General features: G+C 50.8%; 1 protein-coding gene across 1 annotated transcript in view; it reads left to right on the forward strand.

Moving 5' to 3' along the window:
* Positions 1–14,064: 14,064 nt before the first annotated feature.
* Positions 14,065–22,774, forward strand: part of LOC149432820 (adapter SH3BGRL-like) — a 40,303-nt gene continuing 31,593 nt past the window's right edge. Inside the window, exon 1 of the mRNA XM_089664904.1 lies at positions 14,065–14,567. Within this exon, the coding sequence (XP_089521030.1) occupies positions 14,523–14,567 (45 nt within the window). The 5' untranslated portion in view covers positions 14,065–14,522. The remainder of the gene's footprint in view (positions 14,568–22,774) is intronic.

Genomic DNA, 22,774 nt, shown 5'->3' on the forward strand with positions numbered 1-22,774 from the left:
CGTCCTTCATAAGGCATCATCCATGAATTATCCTCCATCAGACACCCCCATGAATTATTCTCCATCAGTCACCCCCAAGTAATATCCTCCATCAGACACCCCCATGAATTATCCTCCATCAGACACCCCCATGAATTATCCTCCATCCGACACCCCCATGAATTATCCTCCATCCGACACCCCCATGAATTATCCTCCATCCGACACCCCCATGAATTATCCTCCATCCGACCCCCCCATGAATTATCCTCCATCAGACACCCCCATGAATTATCCTCCATCAGACACCCCCATGAATTATCCTCCATCAGACACCCCCATGAATTACCCTCCATCAGACACCCCCATGAATTATCCTCCATCCGACACCCCCAAGTAATATCCTTCTTCAGACACCCCCATGAATTATCCTCCATCCGACACCCCCATGAATTATCCTCCATCCGACACCCCCATGAATTATCCTCCATCCGACACCCCCATGAATTATCCTCCATCCGACACCCCCATGAATTATCCTCCATCAGACACCCCCATGAATTATCCTCCATCAGACCCCCCCATGAATTAATTGTATTTATGACATGAAATGTTACCGGAGTACAGCCGGGACGGGGGAGGTTTGGGCTCAGACCAATCCTCACCGATAAAATGGCCGCCGATTTTTAAAATTTGTCTCCAGCTGACTGCAATGGAGATCGGATTCGACATCTGAACTTCAGGAACCCACGGAACCAACACCTATAGCATGTCCAAGACACACAACACGCCTACAACGCCCCTCCCCTTACACATGCTGATATGAGAGGGGCCTCCCCTATGAGACATCCTGCATAAGGACTCGTCCATGAGACATCCCCATGATACGGACCCCATGAGACATCCCCATGGTAAGTACCCCATGAGACATCCCCATGGTAAGTACCCCATGAGACATCCCCATGGTAAGTACCCCCCCCATGAGACATCCCCATGATACGGACCCCATGAGACATCCCCATGATCAGTACCCCATGAGACATCCCCATGATCAATACCCCATGAGACATCCCCATGATCAATACCCCATGAGACATCCCCATGATCAATACCCCATGAGACATCCCCATGATCAGTGTCAAGGATTCGTTACACGATCACCCTGTCACGTGTCCACCACACGCCACGCCCACAGCGACTAGCTAACCGTGACGCACGCGTGCGGCCACGACAGGGTGGTAAAGAGGGGATAATAAAGGGATTTACACTAGAATATCTAACACCGTATATAAGATCAGCCGTGATACCTTTTCACAGCCCGCACTACCTCTGCCCACCACCAGATGGAGACTCCAATCCAGCTGGTTGACCACACACTGGCAGATACGATCTTACATACAACCTGGTGCACTGATTAGAGTTGAGGACCAGCTTAGTAATCACACCCTTCTAAGGTCCCTTCAGCTATCCTAGCTTGAACCCCGGTGTTGATAACCCTTCCACTGTCCACACCCCCCCACACCAGACACACCACAATGGTAGCCTGCCACCACCCAACAGTTTATCCGCAGAATGGTCTGTTGAGACACCACACACACACAGATCTCCGTCTGGCCAATCTGTTACCTTTACAATCTGCGTACAATCTGCCCACACACAGTGCAGTTGCATACAGATTGGCAATGAGCTGACCGAGCGTTTTAAAGGCCCTAAAATACAATACAATCTAATCCCTCCAATCTAATCCCTCCAATCTAATCCCTCCAATCTAATCCCTCCAATCTAATCCCTCCAATCTAATCCCTCCAATCTAATCCCTCCAATCTAATCCCTCCAATCTAATCCCTCCAATCTAATCCCTCCAATCTAGTCTCTCCAATCTGATCCCTCCAATCTGATCTCTCCAATCTAATCTCTCCAATCTGATCTCCCCAATCTGATCTCCCCAATCTCGTCTCTCCGAAGATATGACCCCGAGCTTAAATACACAGAAGTCACTCATTAATTTTAAGATTTAATTTCCCAAAGTGGGCGGGGCATAAAATATGTACAAATATAACAAGTTACAGAAATACAAAGATACAAGAAGACACACAAATGACTGATTACTATAAAATAAAAAGGGAATAAAAAGACAGAATAACACTTCACCCTGCGGCTGGAGCAAGCCAGAAACTTAGCAATCCGCTAGTCGATCGGACCAGCTCCGTACGGATCACAGATGTCCAAATGTCCGTGCGTTCAATTTATTGGGATTAGGACATGGGCGGGACATTAGTCTTCGGCCAATTGACTCTGGGGGAGGTGGTCCTGACCTGCCCACAAGAGGTACTGTGTATGGACCTGCCCAAGTTCAATTGGGCCGAGACTGGCCTGAACACCAAGTCGGGGATTGGATTTCTGACACCAGCGCGTCAGCCCGATCACAACAGTACCAAACACCATCCGACTGTCGCACCCCCGAGTCATCTAACCATTCCATGCATTTTCCTGGCTCCTCCCCAAGCCACAAATATGATTCTTATATGTAAATGTAGCGCACAGAGCGCCCTACAAGAAGGGAGTATGTTCATATCTCTCCAACTAATATTTTGGCTTTTATAAGAGATTAAACATCCTTCTTTGATGTGAATTTTACTTATAGAGCTTCCACATAAGGCACACAGTCTGTCTGCTGTCACTGGTTTTCACAGAAGGTGATAACCTGATTGACACACAAAAGGTGTCACCTCCAGGAGGCGGGGCTTTAGACTAATTGATGCTAAATGATGATTGGGTCTGTAAGGCCTATGGAGTAATTGTGTATAATACACATCTGACCCCAGACCATTTGTTTGTACCTTCTATTCATTTCCCTACTGCCCAGGGGCCCCATATACATCCTTAATGACCAGACTGTTCCTGCACACACCTTTGTAATGAGAGGGCGTGGCCTCATCTCATCTACTCACCTGTCATGACTGATACCATATTTCCACTCAAATCTTACATGTCCGTTACAACATCCCCATAATAATCCCCCCCATACACCCCATAATAATCCCCCCATACACCCCATAATCCTCCCCCCATACATCCCATAATCCTCCCATACACCCCATAATAATCCCCCAATACACCCCATAATAATCCCCCCATACACCCCATAATAATCCCCCCATACACCCCATAATAATCCCCCATACACCCCATAATAATCCCCCCATACACCCCATAATAATCCCCCCATACACCCCATAATAATCCCCTCCATACACCCCATAATAATCCCTCCATACACCCCATAATAATCCCCTCCATACACCTCATAATAATCCCTCCATACACCCCATAATAATCCCCCCAAACACCCCATAATAATCCCCCCATACACCCCATAATAATCCCCCCATACACTCCATAATAATCCCCCCATACACCCCATAATAATCCCCCCATACACCCCATAATAATCCCCCCATACACTCCATAATAATCCCCCCATACACCCCTTAATAATCCCCCCATACACCCCATAATAATCTCCATACTCTGCACTGTACTGGAGGGATTCTGGTCAGCGCACCTCTGATATGTGTCCAGGAGATGGCAGCAGCGCTTCATGTCCTTCCCTATCCTGGGATAATGTAACATCTCTGAGCTGAGAAACAACAATGTAACCATTTTATACCTGACTTCTGTCTGCACCTGGTCTGTCTGCACCTGGTCTGTCTGCACCTGCACACCTGTCTGCCTGTACCTGCACACCTGTCTGCCTGTACCTGCACACCTGTCTGTACCTGGTCTGTCTGTACCTGCACACCTGTCTGTCTGTACCTGCACACCTGTCTGTACCTGGTCTGTCTGTACCTGCACACCTGGTCTGTCTGTACCTGCACACCTGTCTGTCTGTACCTGGTCTTTCTGTACCTGCACACCTGTCTGTCTGTACCTGCACACCTGTCTGTCTGTACCTGCACACCTGTCTGTCTGTACCTGGTCTGTCTGTACCTGCACACCTGTCTGTCTGTACCTGGTCTGTCTGTACCTGCACACCTGTCTGTCTGTACCTGGTCTGTCTGTACCTTCACACCTGTCTGTCTGTACCTGGTCTGTCTGTACCTGCACACCTGTCTGTCTGTACCTGGTCTGTCTGTACCTGGTCTGTCTGTACCTGGTCTGTCTGTACCTTCACACCTGTCTGTCTGTACCTGGTGTGTCTGTACCTGGTCTGTCTGTACCTTCACACCTGTCTGTCTGTACCTGGTCTGTCTGTATGTAGTGCAGTTATTGAACAGCCATACTCTCCCAATGGGATATTAAACAGAGAAAAGGGGTGGAGTTTAGAGGGTATGATTGTCGGGGTGTGCTTACACTTTGGGGCTCATTTACAATCGATGTCCCCGTGCAGTCTGTGCCCTGCTGTGTTCCAGCCTCAGGGGGCGGAGCCTTGTCTTTTACAACGCAGACCCTCCCTAACTTTTATTCTTCTTTTTAATCTTTATTGAAAAGTGACAGAATGACATTTCGCTGGTTTCTATGGACGGCGGCTCCTCGGTGACGTGTAGAAGTGGGGGACCCAGGAGAGGGCTGTGCCTGCTGACCCTGAATGATGGCGCTGTACTGTAAGGAGATCATTCAGCATCCCGCCCCCATCCCCCCACCGGGAGCCAATAGAATGTCAGCTGCTGGCAAACGTCTCATTTTCCCCTCTATGGACCCCCCCATTCTGCTGCTGACTGGATCCTGAACTCTGCATTCTCCTGACCCCCCATGTGACCCATTCCAGCCCAGAGATCAAATCTTCTGATTATTACTGATAGGTGAGATCCGAAATACCGATTCTCCCGAATCCTCCACATAACGACACATTTATAATCGTCCAGAGATCGCCATCCTCCCCTTCCTGCCGTGCCATCGGTCTGACTTACGGTAATGCCGAAAATAATATGGGGCACCCAGTATATAGAAAGTGACACCCAGTATAAGGAACGCAGTCCCCGGTATATAGAAAGTGACCCCAGTATATAGAAAACAGCCCCCGGTATATAGAAAGTGACCCCAGTATATAGAAAAGAGCCCCCCGGAATATAGAAAGTGACCCCAGTATATAGAAAAGAGCCCCCCGGAATATAGAAAGTGACCCCAGTATATAGAAAACAGCCCCGGTATATAGAAAGTGACCCCCAGTATATAGAAAACAGCCCCGGTATATAGAAAGTGACCCCAGTATATAGAAAACAGCCCCCGGTATATAGAAAGTGACCCCCAGTATATAGAAAACAGCCCCCGGTATATAGAAAGTGACCCCCAGTATATAGAAAACAGCCCCCGGTATATAGAAAGTGACCCCAGTATATAGAAAACAGCCCCCGGTATATAGAAAGTGACCCCAGTATAAGGAACGCAGCCCCCGGTATATAGAAAGTGACCCCCAGTATATAGAAAACAGCCCCGGTATATAGAAAGTGACCCCAGTATATAGAAAACAGCCCCCGGTATATAGAAAGTGACCCCCAGTATATAGAAAACAGCCCCCGGTATATAGAAAGTGACCCCCAGTATATAGAAAACAGCCCCCGGTATATAGAAAGTGACCCCAGTATATAGAAAACAGCCCCCGGTATATAGAAAGTGACCCCAGTATAAGGAACGCAGCCCCCGGTATATAGAAAGTGACCCCCAGTATATAGAAAACAGCCCCCGGTATATAGAAAGTGACCCCCAGTATATAGAAAAGAACCCCCGGTATATAGAAAGTGACCCCAGTATATAGAAAAGAGCCCCCGGTATATAGAAAGTGACCCCCAGTATATAGAAAACAGCCCCCGGTATATAGAAAGTGACCCCCAGTATATAGAAAAGAACCCCCGGTATATAGAAAGTGAACCCAGTATATAGAAAACAGCCCCCGGTATATAGAGAGTTATGTACAGTATACAGGCGGAGTGACACAGCTGGGCCCCCCCCCCCGTGCCAATCCCTGCACCCCCCCCCCCCCCTCATGTCTGCGGTTTGTGTTGTTGGTAGAAGTAATAAAGGAGCATTTGTCAATATTTGCTGTGGCGTGGGGGTGGCGGTTGTCACGGGGGGGGGGGGGGGGGGGTGCAGGGATTGGCGCGGGGGGGGGGGGGGGGGGGCTCATACACAGATATCCTGAGAAGAATGCTTGCAGAGGGGCGGGTGGTGTTCAGGCGGATCCGTCAGAGGCCTCTGTTGTTCTCTATGAACAGATGTTCTGTACATGGAATACAGCAGCCCCTGTATAGGACGCCTCCGCCGCCCACCTGCACCAGTCATGGCTGTGATTTGGGGGTCATCAGTCTGTATTCCGGTGATGGTCGTATTCGCCGCGGTTCCCATTTTATTCGGGTGCGTTCTGTGAGCTTTGGTCTCCGAAGAGCAATCTGTGTTCAGGTCGCTCTTCACAGATGATTGGACAGGAGTTGCACCGCCTCCTCTATCCTCCTGAGCCCTGCGCCAGGTCACTGCAGCCGCGTCCATTTCGTGGCTTCGTGGGTGACATTCATTGGACGCTGCGCCTCCCGAAAGCAACGGGGGGGGCATCACTCCTGCCACGCCCACAACGCAGAGCATTGCAGCTGCAGGATCTGTACACTCCTGTTATATACCTCCCCCCCTGTATATAGAGAGTATACACCTCCCCCCCCTGTATATAGAGCGTATACACCTCCCCCCCTGTATATAGAGAGTATACACCTCCCCCCCCCCTGTATATAGAGAGTATACACCTCCCCCCCTGTATATAGAGCGTATACACCTCCCCCCCCCTGTATATAGAGCGTATACACCTCCCCCCCCCTGTATATAGAGAGTATACACCTCCCCCCCCCTGTATATAGAGAGTATACACCTCCCCCCCCCTGTATATAGAGAGTATACACCTCCCCCCCCCTGTATATAGAGCGTATACACCTCCCCCCCCCTGTATATAGAGCGTATACACCTCCCCCCCCCTGTATATAGAGAGTATACACCTCCCCCCCCGGTATATAGAGCGTATACACCTCTCCCCCCTGTATATAGAGAGTATACACCTCCCCCCCCCCTGTATATAGAGAGTATACACCTCCCCCCCCCTGTATATAGAGAGTATACACCTCCCCCCCCCTGTATATAGAGAGTATACACCTCCCCCCCCCCTGTATATAGAGAGTATACACCTCCCCCCCCTGTATATAGAGAGTATACACCTCCCCCCCCCCCTGTATATAGAGAGTATACACCTCCCCCCCCCCTGTATATAGAGAGTATACACCTCCCCCCCCTGTATATAGAGCGTATACACCTCCCCCCCCCTGTATATAGAGAGTATACACCTCCCCCCCCCTGTATATAGAGAGTATACACCTCCCCCCCCCGGTATATAGAGCGTATACACCTCTCCCCCCTGTATATAGAGAGTATACACCTCCCCCCCCCTGTATATAGAGAGTATACACCTCCCCCCCCTGTATATAGAGAGTATACACCTCCCCCCCCTGTATATAGAGAGTATACACCTCCCCCCCGGTATATAGAGCGTATACACCTCCCCCCCCCTGTATATAGAGAGTATACACCTCCCCCCCTGTATATAGAGCGTATACACCTCCCCCCCCCTGTATATAGAGAGTATACACCTCCCCCCCCTGTATATAGAGAGTATACACCTCCCCCCCTGTATATAGAGCGTATACACCTCCCCCCTGTATATAGAGAGTATACACCTCCCCCCCCTGTATATAGAGCGTATACACCTCCCCCCTGTATATAGAGAGTATACACCTCCCCCCCCTGTATATAGAGAGTATACACCCCTCCCCCCCTGTATATAGAGAGTATACACCCCTCCCCCCCTGTATATAGAGAGTATACACCCCTCCCCCCCTGTATATAGAGAGTATACACCCCTCCCCCCCTGTATATAGAGCGTATACACCTCCCCCCCCTGTATATAGAGAGTATACACCTCTCCCCCCTGTATATAGAGAGTATACACCTCCCCCCTGTATATAGAGAGTATACACCTCCCCCCCCTGTATATAGAGAGTATACACCTCCCCCCCCTGTATATAGAGAGTATACACCTCCCCCCCCTGTATATAGAGAGTATACACCTCCCCCCCCTGTATATAGAGAGTATACACCTCCCCCCCCTGTATATAGAGAGTATACACCCCTCCCCCCTGTATATAGAGAGTATACACCTCTCCCCCCCCTGTATATAGAGAGTATACACCTCTCCCCCCCCTGTATATAGAGAGTATACACCTCCCCCCCCTGTATATAGAGAGTATACACCTCTCCCCCCCTGTATATAGAGAGTATACACCTCCCCCCTGTATATAGAGAGTATACACCTCCCCCCCCCTGTATATAGAGAGTATACACCTCCCCCCCTGTATATAGAGAGTATACACCTCCCCCCCCCTGTATATAGAGAGTATACACCTCCCCCCCCTGTATATAGAGAGTATACACCTCCCCCCCCTGTATATAGAGAGTATACACCTCTCCCCCCCCTGTATATAGAGCATCAATGATTGACAAGATGAATCAAGGAACGGGGTGGTGATGTGCGTCACCATAAGGACTCAACGTGGTACCATCACCACCATCAGTGTGTCAGGAATCTAGGAGTGACCACAAAGGTGCGGACTGACACAGGGAAACGCAGGTCTCAGGTACAGTATAATAATACAGGTTATTATTAGCCACCCAGATATATATATATAAACGCACAGTGAGCAAACCAACCTTCCAGATATATATATAAACGCACAGTGAACAAACCAACCTTCCAGATATATATATAAACGCACAGTGAGCAAACCAACCTTCCAGATATATATATATATAAACGCACAGCGAACAAACCAACCTTCCAGATATATATATATATAAACGCACAGTGAGCAAACCAACCTTCCAGATATATATATATATATATAAACGCACAGTGAGCAAACCAACCTTCCAGATATATATATATATATAAACGCACAGTGAGCAAACCAACCTTCCAGATATATATATAAACGCACAGTGAGCAAACCAACCTTCCAGATATATATATAAACGCACAGTGAGCAAACCAACCTTCCAGATATATATATATATATATATAAACGCACAGTGAACAAACCAACCTTCCAGATATATATATAAACGCACAGTGAGCAAACCAACCTTCCAGATATATATAAACGCACAGTGAGCAAACCAACCTTCCAGATATATATATAAACGCACAGTGAGCAAACCAACCTTCCAGATATATATATAAACGCACAGTGAGCAAACCAACCTTCCAGATATATATATATATAAACGCACAGTGAACAAACCAACCTTCCAGATATATATAAACGCACAGCGAACAAACCAACCTTCCAGATATATATATAAACGCACAGCGAGCAAACCAACCTTCCAGATATATATATATAAACGCACAGCGAGCAAACCAACCTTCCAGATATATATATATATATATATATATATATATATATATACGCACAGCGAGCAAACCAACCTTCCAGATATATATATATATAAACGCACAGCGAGCAAACCAACCTTCCAGATATATATATATATATATACATATAAACGCACAGCGAGCAAACCAACCTTCCAGATATATATATATATATATATATAAACGCACAGTGAACAAACCAACCTTCCAGATATATATATAAACGCACAGCGAGCAAACCAACCTTCCAGATATATATAAACGCACAGCGAACAAACCAACCTTCCAGATATATATATATATATATAAACGCACAGTGAACAAACCAACCTTCCATATATATAAACGCACAGTGAACAAACCAACCTTCCAGATATATATATAAACGCACAGTGAACAAACCAACCTTCCAGATATATATATATAAACGCACAGTGAACAAACCAACCTTCCAGATATATATATATATATATATATAAACGCACAGTGAACAAACCAACCTTCCATATATATATATATATAAACGCACAGTGAACAAACCAACCTTCCAGATATATATATAAACGCACAGTGAACAAACCAACCTTCCAGATATATAAACGCACAGTGAACAAACCAACCTTCCAGATATATATATAAACGCACAGTGAACAAACCAACCTTCCATATATATAAACGCACAGTGAACAAACCAACCTTCCACTAATCTTAGGAGGTGCAGGAACACAGGCGTAGTCAGGGCTGGAGAGGTGGAAGGGTCAGGCCGGCCGTAGGGTTCTGTAATGACCGTTTGGTGGTACCTCTAGCGGTCCCCAGGATAGGATTCCCCAGGGCGCGGAGTCTAAGTCCCAGTCTGCTTGTTCACCAGGGCCCCTGATGGTGGGGATGGACTTGGAGCAGACAGGAACCAGGTCGCGGCCCCTGAGTACACCTGCTAGTGGTAGAGGGATCCGCCAGAGGTATGTGCAGGTACGGCTGGATCCGTGCAGGATGGATGGATGGCAGAGTAGTTAGCGTGGTCAGACGGGCCAAGTCAGCAACGTGCGGGCAGCAAGGTACCAAAGGAGCAGGCAGAGAATAGTCGGGTCACAAGCCGGGTTCAGTAACTCACGGACAGCGCAGTACAGGGGATCAGGCAGAAGGATGGTCAGGCAAGCCAGGGGTTCAACAGGAGACGGTCAGCAGAGGTCAGGATCAAGCCGGGTCAGCAACGAAGCAGGAACACAGGATACCAGGTACAGAGGCTCATGGGAAACATACACCAAGGCCCAGATCACAGGCCTGGTCATGCCTTAAATACACCTTTCTGCAATCAGCCCCAGGTTTGGCTGATTGCAGGTGTGAGCTTCTGGCTGCTGAGAGCACCCGCTGGTCAGCTCTGGTACTGAAGCCCACACGGCAGGTGAGTCCCACCACCAGTGCTGAGTTCATTCCTGACACAGTGATTGACAAGATGAATCAAGGAACGGGGTGGTGATGTGCGTCACCATAAGGACTCAACGTGGTACCATCACCACCATCAATGATTGACAAGATGAATCAAGGAACGGGGTGGTGATGTGCTTCACCATAAGGACTCAACGTGGTACCATCACCACCATCAATGATTGACAAGATGAATCAAGGAACGGGGTGGTGATGTGCTTCACCATAAGGACTCAACGTGGTACCATCACCACCATCAATGATTGACAAGATGAATCAAGGAACGGGGTGGTGATGTGCTTCACCATAAGGACTCAACGTGGTACCATCACCACCATCAATGATTGACAAGATGAATCAAGGAACGGGGTGGTGATGTGTTTCACCATAAGGACTCAACGTGGTACCATCACCACCATCAATGATTGACGAGATGAATCAAGGAACGGGGTGGTGATGTGCTTCACCATAAGGACTCAACGTGGTACCATCACCACCATCAATGATTGACGAGATGAATCAAGGAACGGGGTGGTGATGTGCTTCACCATAAGGACTCAACGTGGTACCATCACCACCATCAATGATTGACAAGATGAATCAAGGAACGGGGTGGTGATGTGCTTCACCATAAGGACTCAACGTGGTACCATCACCACCATCAATGATTGACAAGATGAATCAAGGAACGGGGTGGTGATGTGCTTCACCATAAGGACTCAACGTGGTATCATCAATGATTGACAAGATGAATCAAGGAACGGGGTGGTGATGTGCGTCACCATAAGGACTCAACGTGGTACCATCACCACCATCAATGATTGACAAGATGGATCAAGGAACGGGGTGGTGATGTGTGTCACCATAAGGACTCAACGTGGTACCATCACCACCATCAATGATTGACAAGATGGATCAAGGAACGGGCTGGTGATGTGTGTCACCATTATGACTCAACATCACGCCAACACCACCCCCTGTTCCTTGATTCATCCAATCAATTATTGATGGTACCATGTTGAGTCCTTATGGTGACACACAAGATTTTTAACCCTGACTAAGGGGGATGACACCAGATTTCGAGCCCTGATGAAGTGGGGAGACATGGCAGGTACAAATATCTCCCCCCCTTTGACAGGGTTAAAAATCTTGCATCACCAGAAAGACTCAACATGTTACCATCACCACCATCAATGATTGACAAGATGAATCAAGGAACGGGGTGGTGATGTGTGACACCATAAGGACTCAACGTGGTACCATCACCACCATCAATGATTGACAAGATGAATCAAGGAACGGGGTGGTGATGTGCGTCACCATAAGGACTCAACGTGGTACCATCACCACCATCAATGATTGACAAGATGAATCAAGGAACGGGGTGGTGATGTGCGTCACCATAAGGACTCAACGTGGTACCATCACCACCATCAATGATTGACAAGATGAATCAAGGAACAGGGGGTGGTGATGGCGTCATGTTGAGTCCTTCTGGTGACACAAGATTTTTAACCCTGACTAAGGGGGATGACACCAGATTTCGAGCCCTGATGAAGTGGGGAGACATGGCAGGTACAAATATCTCCCCCCCTTTGACAGGGTTAAAAATCTTGCATCACCAGAAAGACTCAACATGTTACCATCACCACCATCAATGATTGACAAGATGAATCAAGGAACGGGGTGGTGATGTGCGTCACCATAAGGACTCAACGTGGTACCATCACCACCATCAATGATTGACAAGATGAATCAAGGAACAGGGGGTGGTGATGGCGTCATGTTGAGTCCTTCTGGTGACACAAGATTTTTAACCCTGGCAAAGGGGGGGAGATATTTGTACCTGCCATGTCTCCCCACTTCATCAGGGCTCGAAATCTGGTGTGCCATCAGGACTCCACATGGTGCCATCACCACCATCAATGACTGATCAGATGAACGGGAGGTGGTGATGGTGACGTTGAGTTAAAGTCAAAGTGTTCAGAGTCATGTAATATCAGTGCTTGTCCACAATAAGCCGACAGGTTTTGGGGGTACAAATATCTCCTCCTCTTTGCCAGGGTTAAAAATCTTGTGTCACCAGAAGGACTCAACATGGCGCCATCACAACCCCCCGTTCCTTGATTCATCTATCAATCATTGATGGTGGTGATGGTACCACGTTGAGTCCTTATGGTGACGCACAAGATTTTTTTACCCTAACTAAGGGGGAAGATTTTTGTACCCCCAAAATGTTTCAGCTTATTGTCTGCAAGCACTTATATTACAAGATATTGAACACTTCCACTCAACATGTTGCCACCACCACCTCCAGTTCCTCAATTCATCTGATCAATCATTGATGGTGGTGATGGCGCCATGTGGAGTCCTCCTGATGGCACACCAGATTTCGAGCCCTGATGAAGTGAGGAGACATTTGTACCCCAAAAGGTGTCGGCTTATTGTGGACAAACACGGATATTACAAGACTTTGAACACTTCAACTCAACATGTTGCCATCACCACCTCCAGTTCCTCATATCATCTGATCAATCATTGATGGCGCCATGTGGAGTCCTCCTGATGGCACACCAGATTTCGAGCCCTGATGAAGTGAGGAGACATTTGTACCCCAAAACATGTCGGCTTATTGGGAACAAACATCAAAATTGCAAGACGTCGAACTCCTAGCAGGCCTGGAACTCCTGTTGGACTTTCCTCAGTTAGATTCCAATTCTTCAGGTGGAATCCCCACCTCCTGTTCATTGATGGTGGTGATGGCGGCATGTCGAGTCCTCCAAGATTTTTAACCCTGACGAAGGGGAGAGATTTTTGTACCCACAAAACATGTCGCCTTGTTGTGGACAAACACTGGTATTACAAGTCTATGAACACTGATTGGATTTGGATCCCTCAAAGGACCTTTCTCCAGTAACTGGAGGAGGGACAGTTGTGTACATCTTGTCATGTCCCTAAAAACTAAGGAACCCTTCATAGATCAGCAAATGTGACTTTCACCAAACATTCACTGGTAGAGAATCATCCGCTCTCGTATAGAACACATGGACTTGAAAGATTCACTTGCAGGGAATGTCACAGTTACTGCTTTATCCTGGGCGAGGGGGCGAGGCGACCGGCGCCTCCTCCTCTCCTCCAGCAGCTGAAAGCAATAAACCTAAAGCAGGAAAAATCCCGTCTGGAAATCTCCCAGAGATTATGTGACCGTTTGTGTGCAGCTGCTGCGCCTTTCCTGGGAGAAATAAAGTTCATTGAAGAAAAAAAAGAGAACCTCCTCCCTGCCTGCAGAGCAAAAGAAGGCGAGAGTCAGAGAGAGAGAGTCAGAGGGAGAGAGAACTCCTCATCATCATCATCCTCATCATCGCACAGCCACAGGGGGAGAGAGAAATCATCATCATCCTCATCATCGCACAGCCACAGGGGGAGAGCCCAGCATCCACATCTGTCCATCCATCCAAGACTAACAGTCACCCACCCATCCCAAGACCACCATCCATCAACTTGAAGACCACCATCCATCCTTCCTGGACCACCATCCATCCACTTGAAGACCACCATCCATCCATCCACCTGAAGACCACCATCCACCCATCCACCTGAAGACCACCATCCATCCATTCACCTGAAGACCACCATCCATCCCAAGACCACCAGCATGGTCATCACCGTCTATTACGCCACTTCTTCTGGCACCACCGCGGTGAGTACTTCATGCTTCATTCGCTCTCACAACCACAGCTCTGCCCACGTTCCATCCGTTGAGTCTCGCCGTTCCTCCTCGTCCCGAGGTCCCGTGTCTTTCCATCCGTTGAGTCTTGCCGTTCCTCCTCGTCCCGAGGTCCCATGTCTTTCCATCCGTTGAGTCTCGCCGTTCCTCCTCGTCCCGAGGTCCCGTGTCTTTCCATCCGTTGAGTCTCGCCGTTCCTCCTCGTCCCGAGGTCCCGTGTCTTTCCATCCGTTGAGTCTCGCCGTTCCTCCTTGTCCCGAGGTCCCGTGTCTTTCCATTTGTTGAGTCTCGCCGTTCCTCCTCGTCCCGAGGTCCCGTGTCTTTCCATCCGTTGAGTCTTGCTGTTCCTCCTCGCCCCGAGGTCCCGTGTCTTTCCATCTGTTGAGTCTCGCCGTTCCTCCTCGTCCCGAGGTCCCGTGTCTTTCCATCCGCTGAGTCTCGCCGTTCCTCCTCGTCCCGAGGTCCCGTGTCTTTCCATCCTTCCATCCGTTGAGTCTCGCCGTTCCTCCTCGTCCCGAGGTCCCGTGTCTTTCCATCCTTCCATTTGTTGAGTCTCGCCGTTCCTCCTCGTCCCGAGGTCCCGTGTCTTTCCATCCGTTGAGTCTTGCCGTTCCTCCTCGCCCCGAGGTCCCGTGTCTTTCCATCCGTTCCTCCTCGTCCCGAGGTCCCGTGTCTTTCCATCCGTTGAGTCTTGCCGTTCCTCCTCGCCCCGAGGTCCCGTGTCTTTCCATCCGTTCCTCCTCGCCCCGAGGTCCCGTGTCTTTCCATCCGTTCCTCCTCGTCCCGAGGTCCCGTGTCTTTCAATCCGTTGAGTCTCGCCGTTCCTCCTCGTCCCGAGGTTCCGTGTCTTTCCATCCGTTGAGTCTCGCCGTTCCTCCTCGTCCCGAGGTCCCGTGTCTTTCCATCTGTTGAGTCTCGCCATTCCTCCTCGTCCCGAGGTCCCGTGTCTTTCCATCTGTTGAGTCTCGCCGTTCCTCCTCGTCCCGAGTCTTTCCATCCGTTGAGTCTCCCCGTTCCTCCTCGTCCCGTGTCTTTCCATCCGTTGAGTCTCGCCGTTCCTCCTCGTCCCGAGTCTTTCCATCCGTTGAGTCTCGCCGTTCCTCCTCGTCCCGTGTCTTTCCATCCGTTGAGTCTCGCCGTTCCTCCTCGTCCCGAGTCTTTCCATCCGTTGAGTCTCGCCGTTCCTCCTCGTCCCGAGGTCCCGTGTCTTTCCATCCATTGAGTCTTGCCGTTCCTCCTCGTCCCGAGGTCCCGTGTCTTTCCTTCCGTTGAGTCTCGCCGTTCCTCCTCGTCCCGTGTCTTTCCATCCGTTCAGTCTCGCCGTTCCTCCTCGTCCCGTGCCTTTCCATCCGTTGAGTCTCGCCGTTCCTCCTCGTCCCGTGTCTTTCCATCCGTTGAGTCTCGCCGTTCCTCCTCGTCCCGTGCCTTTCCATCCGTTGAGTCTCACCGTTCCTCCTCGTCCCGTGTCTTTCCATCCGTTGAGTCTCGCCGTTCCTCCTCGTCCCGTGTCTTTCCATCCGTTGAGTCTCGCCGTTCCTCCTCGTCCCGAGTCTTTCCATCCGTTGAGTCTCGCCGTTCCTCCTCGTCCCGTGTCTTTCCATCCGTTGAGTCTCGCCGTTCCTCCTCGTCCCGTGCCTTTCCATCCGTTGAGTCTCGCCGTTCCTCCTCGTCCCGAGTCTTTCCATCCGTTGAGTCTCGCCGTTCCTCCTCGTCCCGTGTCTTTCCATCCGTTGAGTCTCGCCGTTCCTCCTCGTCCCGTGTCTTTCCATCCGTTGAGTCTTGCCGTTCCTCCTCGTCCCGTGTCTTTCCATCCGTTGAGTCTTGCCGTTCCTCCTCGTCCCGAGTCTTTCCATCCGTTGAGTCTCGCCGTTCCTCCTCGTCCCGTGTCTTTCCATCCGTTGAGTCTCGCCGTTCCTCCTCGTCCCGTGTCTCCCGTAGGAAAGGAGAATTGCACATTCTTCCCCATAATTAACGAAGAACCAATTATAGAAGATTGCAGCCTCCAGACACAATTCTACACTTCCATTGTTAGCTTGAGAACAAATACAATGTCTGTGGAGTCCATACATGGAACCCCTTCATATACGGGACCCCATACCCACCGCTCATCCAGGGGGAGGGGAGACACCCTCATAATGAGTCCAATACTCCAATCAGATGAATCTGTCAGCTATATCAGAGTATTCTCTGCAGGGCTGTATGTACCTCACTGCTGGGTGTAGTGGATGCAGGGAGCGGCGTCTGGGCAGAGGTGGTGATCCCCTCCTCCTCCTCCTCCCTATTAATTCTATGTGTCGAGCAACTTCCTCTGAAGGTGACAAAGTTCTGTTCACATCGCCAGAGGAGCTTACACTCTAATGTCCCCTCCCCCGCACTCCCATCAGTCCCTGTGCTGAGTTCCCGGGTCTGTACACCAGCTGTGCCCATTATGAGGGGTTCCCACCATCCCTGTGCTGAGTTCTCAGGTCTGTACCCTCCATGTGCCCATTATGAAGGGTTCCCACCATCCTTGTGCCCATTATGAGGGATTCCCACCATCCTTGTGCCCATTATGAGGGGTTCCCACCATCCTTGTGCCCATTATGAGGGGTTCCCACCATCCTTGTGCCCATTATGAGGGGTTCCCACCATCCTTGTGCCCATTATGAGGGGTTCCCACCATCCTTGTGCCCATTATGAGGGGCTCCCACCATCCCTGTGCTGAGTTCTCAGGTCTGTACCCTCCCTGTGCCCATTATGAGGGGTTCCCACCATCCTTGTGCCCATTATGAGGGGCTCCCACCATCCCTGTGCTGAGTTCTCAGGTCTGTACCCTCCCTGTGCCCATTATGAGGGGTTCCCACCATCCTTGTGCCCATTATGAGGGGTTCCCACCATTTTATATTGCAGAGAATGTAACTGGAGGAGCTGGAACACAGCAGTCAGCCAAGGGAGGGAGGAGCCCAATGTCCTCCACCCAGAACTAAAATATGAGTTTTGGGTGGAGGGGCCTTTGCTGTGTTTTGTAGGATTTCTGTGTATTGAGGTTTCGGGGTTCCGTGGGTTGTTTGGTATGAGTAGTTGGGGCGACTTCCTCTTGTTTGCATGCAGCTGTGAGCACGGAAATGTATGCTGTGGGGGATGGGCGGGGTTACACAATACTAAACCGCAACATGTGACGCTTTACGAAACTCTCGGCTCTGAAACACTCCGCCGGAGTCCAGAACCGCATCTGAAACACTCCGCCGGAGTCCAGAACCGCATCTGAAACACTCCGCCGGAGTCCAGAACCGCGTCTGAAACACTTCGCCGGAGTCCAGAACCGCGTCTGAAACACTCCGCCGGAGTCCAGAACCTCGTGTGAAACACTCCGCGGAGTCCAGAACCGCGTCTGAAACACTCCGCCGGAGTACAGAACCGCGTCTGAAACACTCCGCCGGAGTCCAGAACCTCGTGTGAAACACTCCGCGGAGTCCAGAACCGCGTCTGAAACACTCCGCCGGAGTCCAGAACCGCGTCTGAAACACTCCGCCGGAGTCCAGAACCGCGTCTGAAACACTCCGCCGGAGTCCAGAACCGCGTCTGAAACACTCCGCCGGAGTCCAGAACCGCGTCTGAAACACTCCGCCGGAGTCCAGAACCGCGTCTGAAACACTCCGCCGGAGTCCAGAACCGCGTCTGAAACACTCCGCCGGAGTCCAGAACCGCGTCTGAAACACTCCGCCGGAGTCCAGAACCGCGTCTGAAACACTCCGCCGGAGTCCAGAACCGCGTCTGAAACACTCCGCCGGAGTCCAGAACCGCGTCTGAAACACTCCGCCGGAGTCCAGAACCGCGTCTGAAACACTCCGCCGGAGTCCAGAACCTCGTGTGAAACACTCCGCCGGAGTCCAGAACCGCGTCTGAAACACTCCGCCGGAGTCCAGAACCTCGTGTGAAACACTCCGCCGGAGTCCAGAACCGCGTCTGAAACACTCCGCCGGAGTCCAGAACCATTGCTGAGCTGAAGGTCATCAATCTATATACTGCATGGATCCCCCTGGAACGGGGGCTTTCCTGGGCTGGACCTTGCAGTTGTCTCCACTTACAGAGCAGGAGAACCCTCATGTCTCACCTTCCTGGGCTACAGACCACCCATGTTCTTCTTTGTCTTTAAATCCCCTATGTCCCTCTTCCTTGGCTGCAGACCCCTCACTTTTCCCCATCCTTAGCTGGAGACCCCCATGTCTCTCCTTCCTGGGCCATAGTCCCGTCATGTCTCTCCTTCCTGGGCCATAGTTCCGTCATGTCTCTCCTTCCTGGGCCATAGTCCCGTCATGTCTCTCCTTCCTGGGCCATAGTCCCCTCATGTCTCTCCTTCCTGGGCCACAGTCCCCTCATGTCTCTCCTTCCTGGGCCACAGTCCCCTCATGTCTCTCCTTCCTGGGCCACAGTCCCCTCATGTCTCTCCTTCCTGGGCCACAGTCCCGTCATGTGTCTCCTTCCTGGGCCACAGTCCCGTCATGTGTCTCCTTCCTGGGCCACAGTCCCGTCATGTCTCTCCTTCCCGGGCCATAGTCCCCTCATGTCTCTCCTTCCTGGGCCATAGTCCCTTCATGTCTCTCCTTCCTGGGCCATAGTCCCGTCATGTCTCTCCTTCCTGGGCCATAGTCCCGTCATGTCTCTCCTTCCTGGGCCATAGTCCCGTCATGTCTCTCCTTCCTGGGCCATAGTCCCGTCATGTCTCTCCTTCCTGGGCCATAGTCCCCTCATGTCTCTCCTTCCTGGGCTGTAGACCCCCTGTGTCTCCCTTTACTTGGGTGCAGGTGCCTCATATCTCTTCTTCTTTGGCTGGGGACCCTCGATATCTCCACTTCATTGGCTGAAGACCCCTCACATCTCCCCCTTCTTGGTCAAAGATGCCTCACATCTCCCCTTTCTCGGGCGAGCACCACTCACATCTCCCCTTCCTGAGCCGTAGACCCACTATGTCTCCATTTACTTGCATGCAGACCCCTTACATCTCTTCTTCATTGGCTGGGGACCCCTCATAAATCCCCTTCCTTCGCTGGAGAGATCTCATGCCTCAACTTCTTTGGCAGGAGACCCTCACTGTCTCACCTATTGTGGCTGGTTACTCCTCATGTTTCACCTTCCCTGGCTGGAGACCACCCAATTTTCATATTCCTCGGACAGAGAACCCCCTTACTGTCACCTACCTGGGTTAGAGGTCCTCCATGTCTCACCTTTCTGAGCCAGAAATCTCCTATGTCTTACCTACTGGGCTGGAGACCCCCATTTTCCATGTTTCTGGGCTGGAGGCCCCCACTTTCCATGTTTCTGGGCTGGAGACCCCCACTTTCCATGTTTCTGGGCTGGAGACCCCCACTTTCCATGTTTCTGGACTGGAGGCCCCCACTTTCCATGTTTCTGGGCTGGAGAACCCCACTTTCCATATTACTGGACTGGAGGCCCCCACTTTCCATGTTACTGGGCTGGAGGCCCCCACTTTCCATGTTTCTGGGCTGGAGACCCCCACTTTCCATGTTACTGGGCTGGAGACCCCCACTTTCCATGTTACTGGATTGGAGGCCCCCATATCTCACCTTCCTGGATGCCTCCTGCCCCAGCCCAGACATGGTGGCTCACGATGGATGAAGTAACTGACCCACCTCTCTCTGACACCTCTCTCTGACACCTCTCTCTGACACCTCTCTCTGACACCCAGCCGGATCTATAAAACACTGAAGAGACTTCGTGTGGCTTTGATGAGTCTCCGGGACGCTCCTTGTGAAGAGTTTTGTGGATTCCTATAAAGAGTGAATCACACAATGGCTGATGATGTCATAAGTGATTCCAGGCAATGATGTCACAGCCAGAGAATACCATGAGTGTCACTGGTCGGGAGAGGGGACAGATTACTGTGACACCATCCATGATAGGGGACAGATTACTGTGACACCATCCAGGATAGGGGACAGATTACTGTGACACCATGCAGGATAGGGGACAGATTACTGTGACACCATGCAGGATAGGGGACAGATTACTGTGACACCATCCATGATAGGGGACAGATTACTGTGACACCATCCAGGATAGGGGACAGATTACTGTGACACCATCTGGGAGAGGGGACAGATTACTGTGACACCAGACAGGAAAAGGGACAGATTACTGTGACACCATGCGGGAGAGGGGACAGATTACTGTGACACCATGCAGGAGAGGGGACAGATTACTGTGACACCATCCAGGATAGGGGACAGATTACTGTGACACCATCCAGGATAGGGGACAGATTACTGTGACACCATCCAGGATAGGGGACAGATTACTGTGACACCATCCAGGATAGGGGACAGATTACTGTGACACCATCCATGATAGGGGACAGATTACTGTGACACCATGCGGGAGAGGGGACAGATTACTGTGACACCATGCAGGAGAGGGGACAGATTACTGTGACACCATCCATGATAGGGGACAGATTACTGTGACACCATCCAGGATAGGGGACAGATTACTGTGACACCATCCAGGATAGGGGACAGATTACTGTGACACCATCCAGGATAGGGGACAGATTACTGTGACACCAGACAGGATAGGGGACAGATTACTGTGACACCATCTGGGAGAGGGGACAGATTACTGTGACACCATCCAGGAAAAGGGACAGATTACTGTGACACCATGCGGGAGAGGGGACAGATTATGGTGACACCATGCGGGAGAGGGGACAGATTACTGTGGCACCATCCGGGAGAGGGGACAGATTACGGTGACACCATCCAGGAGAGGGGACAGATTACTGTGGCACCATCCAGGAGAGGGGACAGATTACTGTGGCACCATCCAGGAGAGGGGACAGATTACTGTGACACCATCCGGTAGAAGGGACAGATTACGGTGACACCAGATAGGAGAGGGGGCAGAATACGGTGACACCATCCAGGAAAAGGGACAGATTACGGTGACACCAGACAGGAGAGGGGACAGATTACTGTGACACCATCCGGGAGAGGGGACAGATTACGGTGACACCATGCAGGAGAGGGGGCAGATTACGGTGACACCAGACAGGAGAGGGGACAGATTACGGTGACACCAGACAGGAGAGGGGGCAGATTACGGTGACACCATGCAGGAGAGGGGGCAGATTACGGTGACACCAGACAGGAGAGGGGGCAGATTACGGTGACACCAGACAGGAGAGGGGACAGATTACGGTGACACCAGACAGGAGAGGGGACAGATTACGGTGACACCAGACAGGAGAGGGGGCAGATTACGGTGACACCATGCAGGAGAGGGGACAGATTACGGTGACACCAGACAGGAGAGGGGGCAGATTACGGTGACACCATGCAGGAGAGGGGACAGATTACGGTGACACCAGACAGGAGAGGGGACAGATTACGGTGACACCAGACAGGAGAGGGGGCAGATTACGGTGACACCATGCAGGAGAGGGGACAGATTACGGTGACACCAGACAGGAGAGGGGACAGATTACGGTGACACTAGTCCTGGTGAATTTGTAATTTTAGATTAATAGGTGTCACCTGTGTGACAAGGACCCGTCAGCTGCTGCCACTGAAACTCCAGTTTTCCTGAAAAACAAATGTCACTCACCTGCTTCAGTTCTGTAGACACTGGAATAGGCCATCCCTGGCCACTTGCTGAAATCAATCACAATGAGTGCTATGTGGGGGGTCTGTATTTACTCTAATCACATGATCAGCCCCCATGTTGTAGCTGGGACCCCCATCATTCCCTTAGATGAGTACATTTCCTCCAGTAATCCTGAGGTCACTGCAGGGGGTTCCGTGTTCCATGCTGTGCAGGGACTGCCTGTGAGTTGTCCTCAGGCTCTGTGCAGATATCAGGAGAGGGGGAGGGGACTCTGCCTTCCAATACAAGATATTGCCATGGGGGGGAGAATATCTGGTAGAATATTACATCGCTACTCCTCCTCCTCTTCTTCCCTCCACTTCCTTCCTCCTCTTTCTTCCTCCTCTTCTTTCCTCCCTCCTTCCTCCCTCCTCCTCCTCTTCTTTCCTCCACTTCCTCCCTCCTCCTCCTCTCTCTCCTCTTCCTCCCTCCTCCTCCTTCTCTCTCCTCTTCCTCCCTCCTCCTCCTCTCTCTCCTCCTCTTCCTCCCTCCTCTTCCTCCTCCTCCTTCTCCTCCTCCTTCTCTCTCCTCTTCCTCCCTCC

The sequence above is a fragment of the Staurois parvus genome, unplaced genomic scaffold, assembly GCF_062004578.1.
Source record: "Staurois parvus isolate SC_StPar_1 unplaced genomic scaffold, SC_StPar_1.0 ptg002094l, whole genome shotgun sequence".
Lineage (NCBI taxonomy): Eukaryota > Metazoa > Chordata > Amphibia > Anura > Ranidae > Staurois > Staurois parvus.